General features: G+C 44.1%; 1 protein-coding gene across 3 annotated transcripts in view; it reads left to right on the top strand.

The window, feature by feature from the left end:
* Window positions 1–2,705: 2,705 nt before the first annotated feature.
* The window catches only part of KDM5A (lysine demethylase 5A), a 53,093-nt gene continuing 45,547 nt past the window's right edge, over window positions 2,706–10,251 (top strand). For 2 of the 3 annotated variants that reach the window (XM_060776745.2, XM_060776744.2), the window contains exon 1: window positions 2,706–3,420. In XM_060776745.2, coding sequence (XP_060632728.2) covers window positions 3,244–3,420 — 177 coding nt within the window. In that variant the 5' untranslated portion in view covers window positions 2,706–3,243. The remainder of the gene's footprint in view (window positions 3,421–10,251) is intronic. The other variant, XM_060776746.2, reaches the window with a different exon arrangement.

Here is a 10,251-nt window from a genome sequence, read left to right as displayed (position 1 = left end):
ATATGGCCATGTTCTAGAGGCATTTTCTCCTGACGTTTCGCCTACATCTATGGCAAGCACCCTCAGAGGTAGTGAGGTCTGTTGGAACTAGGAAAATGGGTTTATATATCTGTGGAATGACCAGGGTGGGGCAAAGAGCTCTTGTCTGATGGAGCTAGGTGTGAATGTTTCAACTGACCACCTTGATTTTCCTAGTTCCAACAGACCTCACAACCTTTGAAGATGCTTGCCATAGATGCAGGAGGGAATACCTCTAGAACATGGCCATATAGCCCAAAAAAACCTACAACAACCCATTTATATCTATCTACTCCAGAGGTCCTCAAACTTTTTAAACAGAGGGCCAGGTCACAGTCTCGCAAACTGTTGGAGGGCCGGATTATAATTTGAAAAAAAATGAATGAATTCCTATGCACACTGCTTCAGCTCCTCCTATGGGGACATGAGAGAAGCCTCCCACAAGGACGATAAAAATCATTGATTAGTGTAAATGGGCTAAAATAAATATTGATTGCCACAGGAAAAAAAAATCAAATCATCCAGGTTGTAGGATTATTAATGGCGCGGTGGGTTATACCCCTGTGCAGGTCGCAGGTTTGAATCCGGAGAGAGGCGGATGAGCTCCCTCTATCAGCTCCAGCTCCTCATACGGGGACATGAGAGAAGCCTCCCACAAGGATGATAAAAACATCAAATGCAGACGGCCAATTCTCTCACACCAGAAGCGACTTGCAGTTTCTCAAGTCGCTCCTGACACAACAAAAAAAAACCTACTAGCCGTCCCCTGCCACACGTTGCTGTGGCCCAGTCTGGTGATCTGGAAAATAAAGATACAGGTTCGCAGCTTGGGAGTGATCCTGGATTCATCGCTGAGCTTGGAAACCCAGGTTTCAGTGGTGACCAGGGATCGAGAGCAGGGCCTCGATCCCCCCTTCTTCGCAGATCCAATTGGCGGGAACGAGAGACAGGGCCTTCTCAGCGGTGGCCCCCCAGCTATGGAACACCTTCCCTAGGGACCAGGGGAGCATTTGCATGGTTAAAACTTGTGCGCCAGCTGCACCCATACCTTGGGAAGTCTGACTTGGCCACGGTAGTCCAGACTCTGGTTATATTACGTATAGACTCTATGGTGGGGCTGCCTTTGAAGACTGTTCGGAAGCTTCAAATGGTCCAACGGACAGCAGCCAGGTTGTTAACAGTAGCGGCACTCAGGGAGCGCACAACTCCTCTGTGGCGCAAGCTTCACTGGCTGCCAGTTTGCTACTGGGCACAATTCAAAGTACTTTAGCCTTTAACGCCCTAAATGGTTCTGGCCCAGTTTACCTGTCTGAATGCATCTAGGTCAGTGGTTCTCAATCTGGGGTCCCTGAATGTTTTTAGCCTACAACTCCCATAAATCCCAGCCAGTTTACCAGCTGTTAGGATTTCTGGGAGTTGAAGGCCAAAAAGATCTGGGGACCCCAGGTTGAGAACCACTGATCTAGATGTTTAAGCTTGTCTGGAGAGGCCCTGCTCTCGGTCCCGCCTTCTTCGCAGATCCAATTGGCGGGAACAAGAGACAGGGCCTTCTCAGCAGTGCCCCCCCCCCCCCCCAGCTATGGAATGCCCTCCCTAGGGGCATTAGATTGACCTCCTCCCTCCTGACATTTTGAAAGAGAGTAAAGACCTGGTGTTAGAGACCCTAAATTGGGTCTTCTTAGGTCCACATCACGGGAGCACGAAAGGAAGTAGACAGTCCCAAAAAAGATTAAAAAAACAAGGTTTATTTTAGTTTCTTCATGAAGAAGACGGACAGCCTGACAGCATCCGCAGATGCTACCCTTCAAGTTACTGCCGCATCTTCTTGGCTTTTTACCACCAATATATAACCTCAAGTAAACAAGAACATTTTTTTTGTCATGGAAAGTACTCTCTTTTCATCCCCCTCCCTTGACCATTTCATGGAAAGTACCTTCTTGTACCTTGCAGACTCTGCGCTTAACCACAACCTTTGAACTTAACCACAATACAACTGCCAACCTTTATATGTCACATCTTGTTTCTTAAAAACATTTTCTTCCGTGTTGCTCTTTTTCTACAGAGAAAGGGTATGTTTCTCTTTTGCTGTTAATTTCATTCAAAGCCCCTTGCTTAGCATTTGCAAATTTCACTCAAAGACCCTTTAATTGGCTGTTCAAATAGGCATTTGCAGACGCAGTATAACTGATTGAGACTCATGGAACGACAGGGCGATGCGATGGAAAATGATTTGCCTCTGGAACATGGCCATATAGCCCCCCCAAAAAACCTACAACAACCCAGTGATTCCGGCCATGAAAGCCTTCGACAATACGGAAATGATTTTAATCGGTCTTGAGTCCTGCCTGCACAGGGGTTTAACCCACTGCGCCACAGGAGGCTCCAGTATAGTAATAGTCCCTTAATCATTAGGATTTCGAATAGCGCCTCTGAGGTAACTTGAGGCGCGGCCCTCCAGGTGGGAGGGGGGCGTTGTCGTGGCGACCGCGAGTTCTCCAGAGGGGAGGGGGGCTCAGAGGCGCGAGCGAGCGAGAGAGAGCGAAGCGAGCGCGAGTAAAGTGGGCGGAGTCCAGGTGTATGCTTTGTATGTGTTTATGGCAAGTAGCAGCGGTGAAGGAGGGAGGGGCTGAGCAAAACGGCTCGCGCAGGGGGCGGGGCGCCACGAAGGTTCGAAGGGGGCGGGGCCACAACCGAACCGAGCAAGAAGAAGAACCTGTGAGCACCGGAAGTTCGTTAGAGAGAGAGAGAGAAGAGACAGCGAGAGGGTGAGATATCCCTCCGCGCTGGATTCAGCTTTGAAACCGTACCGGATGTCAACCCATTCGCGGAAGAATACATAGCGGAAAAAAGAGTGCAGATGGAGAAGAGATGCGACCGCCGGGACTACTTCTTTCTCGAGGAAGGATATCCGCAAGAAAGAAAAGAAGGAGCTTTAACAGAGACACGTCACTTCCGGCGAGGCTAAAGAAGGGGGAGAAGAGAGGGGAAAAAAAAAACCACAACAAGCGCTGAGGAGAGAGAGAGAGAGAGAGAGAGAGAGTGGCGGCGGCACCAAAACAAACGATAGAGACGGAGAGGGAAGGAGAGGAGCTTTGGCTGAGGGCAGCCGCGCTTGGGCCGCTTGGCTCTCTCTCTCTCTCTTGGGGGCCGGGATGCCCCTCTGAGCCCCGCGCCGGCCTCCCCTTCCTCCCCGCGGGCCGTTCCCTCCGCAGCCTCGCCGCCATCATGTCGGGGGACGAGGACGGGCCCGGTGGGGCCCACTACGTGGCCGAGTTCGTGCCTCCGCCCGAGTGCCCGGTCTTCGAGCCCAGCTGGGAGGAGTTCAGCGACCCCCTCGGCTTCATCGGCCGCATCCGGCCCTTGGCGGAGAAGACCGGCATCTGCAAGATCAGGCCGCCCAAGGTACCCAGAAAGAGGAGGAGGAGGAATGAGGGATGGGGACGGGGCTCAGGAAAGGAGACCGCTCAGGCCGCCATCTGCCCCTCCATCTGCTCCTGACAGGCGAGGCTTCACTTCTGAGAGATGCCAACTAGGCCTGGCTTGCCCTCGCCCTTCTCTGCTGCCTCCTTCTCAGGCCTGGAGGCAAGGAGTCGCTTCTCCTTCCCAGCAATGGCCGCTTCCCTTTACAGAAAGGGTTTCTCAACCTTCCTAATGCCCACGACCCCTTAATAGAGTTCCTCATGTTGTGGTGACCCCCAACCATAATTTTTTTTGCTACTTCATAACTATAATTTTGCTACTGTTATTAATTGTCATGTAAATATCTTATTTATTTTATTATAATATATATAACAAATCAGTTCTTGTGGGGTTTTTTTGGGCTATATGGCCATGTTCTAGAGGCATTTCTCCTGACGTTTCGCCTGCATCTATGGCAAGCATCCTCAGGTGAGGTCTGCTGGAAACTGGGAAAAAGGGGGTTTATATATCAGTGGAATGACCAGGGTGAGACAAAGGGCTTTTGTAAGTTGGGCTAGGTGTGAATCTTTCAACTGACCAACCTTTCCCTGGCTCAAAATCTTAGCATTCAAAAAAAAGGGGGGGGGGGTCCTCAAACTTTTTAAACAGAGGGCCAGGTCACAGTCCCTCAAACTGTTGGAGGGCCAGATTATAATTTGAAAGAAAAAAACCATGAATGAATTTCTATGCACACTGCACATATCTTATTTGTAGTGCAAAAACCACTTAAAAACAATACAATAATTAAAATGAACAATTTTAACAAATATAAAATTAGCATTCAAAACAGGGGGTTCCTCAAACTTTTTAAACAGAGGGCCAGGTCATAGTCCCTCAAACTGTTGGAGGGCCAGATTATAATTTGGAAAAAAAATGAATGAATTCCTATGCACACTGCACATATTTTATTTGTAGTGCAAAAACCACATAAAACAATACAATAATTAAAATGAAGAACAATTTTAACAAATATAAACTTATTAGTATTTTAATGGGAAGTGTGGGCCTGTTTTTATTTATTTTTTATTTACTTTACTTGTATACCGCTCTTCTTAGCCATTTGGCGACTCAGAGCAGTTAACAACCAGTATCAGCAATAAAGTACAAAATCATAATCATTTAAAACAGTAGTATCAATCAATTAACATCAACATCAATACAACAGTACAGAAAACAACAAATCCATCACGTCTCATCAATAGAATCAGCATCCGATCTCGTTGTCCATTAATCCATATTCCAGTAATCAATCAATTGCACTGCCTAGTTGAAAGCCTGATCAAAGAGCCAGGTCTTCACTCTCTTCCTGAATGCCAATAAGGAGGGGGCCGATCTAATGTCTGTGGGAAGGGCGTTCCACAGCCGGGGGGCCACTACTGAGAAGGCCCTGTCTCTCGTCCCCCCCAGGCGTGCTTGTGAAGCCGGCAGGACCAAGAGCAGGGCCTCCCCAGACAATCTTAACGTCCTAACTTTTGGCTGATGAGATAGGATTGTTGTGTGCTTTCAAGTCATTTCAGACATAGGTTGATCCTGAACGAGGGCCAGGGCCTTAGTTTGAGGACCCCCCGTTATAGTCCCTCAAACTGTTGGAGGGCTAGATTATAATTTGAAGAAAACATGAATGAATTTCTATGCACACTGCACATATCTTATTTGTAGTGCCAAAACCACTTAAAACAATACAATAATTAAAATGAAGAACAATTTTAACAAATATAAACTTATTACTATTTTAATGGGAAGTGTGGGCCTGCTTTTGGCTGATGAGATAGGATTGTTTTTGTTGTTGTTGTGTGCTTTCAAGTCATTTCAGACATAGGTTGATCCTGAGCGAGGGCCAGGTAAATGACCTTGGAGGGCCGCATCTGCCCCCCGGGCCTTAGTTTGACGACTCCTGTTACAGTCCCTCAAACTGTTGGAGGGCCAGATTATAATTTGAAAAAAAAATGAATGAATTTCTATGCACACTGCACATATCTTATTTGTAGTGCCAAAACCACTTAAAACAATACAATAATTAAAATGAAGAACAATTTTAACAAATATAAACTTATTAATATTTTAATGGGAAGTGTGGGCCTGCTTTTGGCTGATGAGATAGGGTTGTTGTTGTTGTTGTTGTTGTTGTTGTTGTGTGCTTTCAAGTAATTTCAGACTTTGGTTGATGCTGAGCGAGGGCCAGGTAAATGACCTTGGAGGGCCATATTTGGCCCTCGGGCCTTAGTTTGAGGACCCCTGATTCAAAAGGTACCACCAAGGTTGTTTTTAGGTGATTGTAGATTAGGAAGGGACCCCAAGGGCCATTCATCCATGCAGGAAAGATGATGTACACAGAACATAGTCTTCGCCAGGAAAATTGGGGCACTTTTTATATGTACCTGCTACTCTATTTATTTGTTTACCATATTTTTGTCCTGCCCTTCTCAACCTTAAAGGGAACTCAAGGCGGCTTTACACATAGGCAACTATTCAATGTCATAAAACAGCATACAGGTTGCTTTTAGGTGATTGTAGATCTGGAAGGGGCCCCAAGGGCCATTTTTCCATGCAAGAAAGATGATGTACATAGGACATAGTCTGCGCCAGGAAAACTTGGGTGCCTTTTATATGTACCTGCTACTCTATTTATTTGAGCCCCCGGTGGCACAGTGGGTTAAAGCACTGAGCTGCTGAGCTTGTTGATCGAAAGGTCGCAGGTTCGACTCCGGGGAGCGGCGTGAGCTTCCGCTGTCAGCCCTAGCTTCTGCCAACCTAGTAGTTCGAAAACATGCAAATGTGAGTAGATCAATAGGTACCGCTCCGGCGGGAAGGTAACGGCGCTCCATGCAGTCATGCCGGCCACATGACCTTGGAGGTGTCTACGGACAACGCTGGTTCTTCGGCTTAGAAATGGAGATGAGCACCACACCCCAGAGTCAGACATGACTGGACTTAATGTCAGGGGACTACCTTTACCTTTTACTCTATTTATTTATTTACCATATTTTTATCCTGCCCTTCTCAACATTAAAGGGGACTCAAGGAGGCTTTACACATAGACAACTATTCATTGCCATAAAACAGCATACAGGTTGCTTTTAGGTGATTGTAGATTTGGAAGTGACCACAAGGGCCATTATTCCATGCAGGAAAGATGATGTGCATAGGAATATAGGCTGTGCCAGTCATGGGTGAACTTGGGCCCTCCAGGTGTTTTGGATTTCAACTCCCCAATTCCTAACAGGCTGTGTTGTGGTAAAGCAGAACCTTTCCCTGCCTCTAAATCATAGCATTCAAAAAGTACCACCACAGTGATTGTAGATTTGGAAGGGGCCCCAAGGGCCATTCTTCCATGCAGGAAAGATGATGTACATAGGACATAGTCTATGTCAGGAAAACTTGGGCACTTTTTATATATACCTGCTACTCTATTTATTTATTAATTATTAATTATTTGAACTCTGGTGTTGGAGGAAAGTTCTGAGAGTGCCTTGGACTGCGAGAAGATCCAGCTAGTCCATACTTCAGGAAATAAAGCCTGACTGCTCACTGGAGGGAAGGATGTTAGAAGCCAAGATGAAGTATTTTGGCCACATAATGAGAAGAAAAGAAAGCTTAGAGAAGACAATTATGATGGGGAAAACTGAAGTAGAAAGGAAGAGGGGATGACCAAGGGCAAGATGGATGGCATCCTTGAAGTGACTGGCTTGACCTTGAAGGAGCTGGTGGTAGTGATGGCTGACAGAGAGCTCTGGCATGGGCTGGTCCATGAGGTCACGAAGAGTCGGAAGCAACTGAACGAATGAACAACAAACTATTTATTTATTTACCATATTTTTATCCTGCCCTTCTCAACCCTAAAGGGGACTCAAGTCGGCTTTACACATAGGCAACTATTCGATGCCGTAAAAAATCATCCAATTAAAATAAACATTTAAATTAATGTTAAAATTAAAACAAAACTATTGCATCCATTATTAAAACCACATCATCCACAATCATAATCTGGGACCATCCAATAGCGATTGTACATATTTCATATCCTTCTATTGCACTTCTCCAAAGGCTTGATTGGCATGGGCAAACGTACGCCCTCTAGGTGTTGATATGCCAGGCATGGGCAAACGTAGGCCCTCCAGGTGTTTGGACTTCAACTCTGGGAGTTGATGTCCAAAACACCTGGAGGGCCCAAGTTTGCCCATGCCTGGGTCTATGAATATATCAACATGCAGTTTGACACTTCTTTAACTTCCATGGCTCAGCACCATGACATCATGGGGTTTGCAGATTGTTTAGGCCCCAGCTCTGTTTGGCAGAGAAGGCTAAAGACCTTGTAAAACGACTGCTCCCATGATTCCATAGCACCAAGCCGTGGTAGTTAAACTGGTGTCAAGCTGCATTAATTCCACAGTGTACAGGCACCCTTTGTTTGCAGTACTTAGAAGGCAGCCTTCCTGGAAACAATTCAAGCCCATTTTAAAAGCAAAAAAGCAAAGATACATAAAAGGGGGGGGGGGGAACAGAGCTTTAAAAAGGAGAAAGGGAAACAGGGTGGAGCCCCCAAGTAACACAGTGAGGTTACACATCCATGAGATGTAAGATACAGTAGCTTATGATCAGTATGGTAAGACGTCTTAGGGCCCTTCCAGACAGGTCCTGTGTCCCAGGATCAAATCCCAGGTTTTCTGCTTCTCCCAGATTATCTGACAGTTCAGACACTTATAATCCAGTTCACAGAGTCTGCACTGCCTGTCTGGAAGAGCCCTTAGTTCCTTTCTTGTGCGACACAATTTGGGGATTGATCTTCCATGTAGACGGGTTCAGGTATACGAAGTCCGCCCTGACTTTTAAGTCTTCATCAGAAGATTACGTATAGCTCCTGCAAAAATTATCTTTGTTAGGACAACATAGCAACAACAGTATATGGCAGGATGGGCAGGTGTTAGGTTTGTAGAATCCATTTTGTATTTTGAAAATAGAGCCAGATTACCAAGCATATCTTTGTACAAAACAAATACTTACAATTAATTAATTCCAGGCCTAGACACTTGTTATAAATATCAAACCCGAATACAGTTCATAGCTGTTTAAGCAAAAAATAACTCAAGTGGTCCACACTGAACTGTTCTTAGTGTAATTTATGGTGTGTGGTGATGGTATTTTGTTTCTGCTACTGGTAATGCTTTCCTGTCTCTCATAAATTTACCATTAAATCCTGATCTATCTCCTGTCTACCCTTAGTTTAGAGCATAGAGACTTAATAGATGGTGGGTAATAGAAGAGTTTTGTTTGTTGTCAGTGTTGAAGAAATAATTTTCTTCTGCATTGTTTCCTTTTCTATTTTGTATTACATGACTTCTATAAACATCTATTTGATATATGAACAGTAAAGGGTGTTTTTTTGGAAAAAATTCTGTTGAGCATATATTAGAGTTCCTAGTATCCCTCTTGGGCAGCCCTTTTCTAGTATCTAATGAATGGAATCCAGCTGCTGCATCCTGTTTTGAATATTGCTAGCTCCTCTTCACCATCCAAGGTCATCAGATCTTTTCTTGCATCTTTGCTGCATTTTCTTTCTGTAAAAACTCACCTACTTTTTGTGACATTTTATTAAAAGGAAGCAGTAGTTGTATATATTCTGTCTCATCTTTACCCAAGGGATTTGGTCGATGTTCCATTTTCTTTTAGCAATCCTTTATCCAAAGATCCTGGAAAATAGAGAAAGCAGTAGCTGTGATTAGAGGTGGCAGCCTTCCCCCCTACATGACTTGTGTGTCTTTGACAACTCTTTCACAGTGCGGTAGAGGACTCCTGTCAAAAGAAGAATTGACTCTACCTTCTCCTAGTTTTAAGTGGTCCTTCTTTCTCTAAATTGGTAATGGATTTCTAAACTAGATCTGTACATAGTTTGGACAGCTAAATTTGTTTAGAAACAAACTTATAACTGTCTTTCAATTGATATTGAAGATGATGAACTTCCATGTACTATTATGGCCCACATGGCCCATCAGTGTGACATCAGGAAAGGAACAGTAATAAGAGCTGGGTTGCTGTAAGTTTTTCGGGCTATATGGCCATGTTTGAGAAGCATGCTCTCCTGACATTTCATTTGCATCTATGGCAGGCATCCTCAGAAGTTGTGAGGTCTGTTGGAAACTAGGAAAATGGGGTTTATATATCTGTTTATATATATCTGCAAGGTATATAAACACTTCGTAAAAGTTTAAAAATACTTTAAGTAGAAATGTCGTTGTGTTCACATATTTGACAGAAGTTGCTGTTAAGTATTGTAGTTATTTTCAATTAGATCTTGGTTCTTTTGAAATTTATATACAGTATTTGCCTTGTGGTACTTGAATTTGTTATGACAGAAGTTTTACTGCTTTGTTTAATTAACTTTGGGTTTATCTAATATATTTTACAAACCTATACTATAATGTATTTCTTGGTCAAGATCTGAAAACATTTTACAACATTGTGAACTGTGTATTCTTCACATGCCTGTGTCTTTCTCACAGGAGTCAACTGAAATGTAAAGACCTTACTTATTTTTTGTTACAAAGTCACATGAGTTTTTGGGTTTTGAACCAAATAGGTTGTCATATATGCTGGCATTCTGTTCTTACTAGCTCTAAAATTAATGAATGCAATTCTTTCACTGAAAACCCCATCACTGTTTAACTATAGTCTAAAATATCCTCAACTATAGTCTAAAATATCCTCACTTGTGCATTGACTCTTTCCACAGAAATGTAGATTTTTGAAAACAAAAACTTCTAGTTTACAAAATACAGA

Source organism: Anolis sagrei, chromosome 5 (assembly GCF_037176765.1).
Source record: "Anolis sagrei isolate rAnoSag1 chromosome 5, rAnoSag1.mat, whole genome shotgun sequence".
Taxonomy (NCBI): Eukaryota; Metazoa; Chordata; class Lepidosauria; order Squamata; family Dactyloidae; genus Anolis; species Anolis sagrei.
Note: the sequence above shows the minus strand (reverse complement) of the source record. Positions and strands in the feature narration are given on the sequence as shown.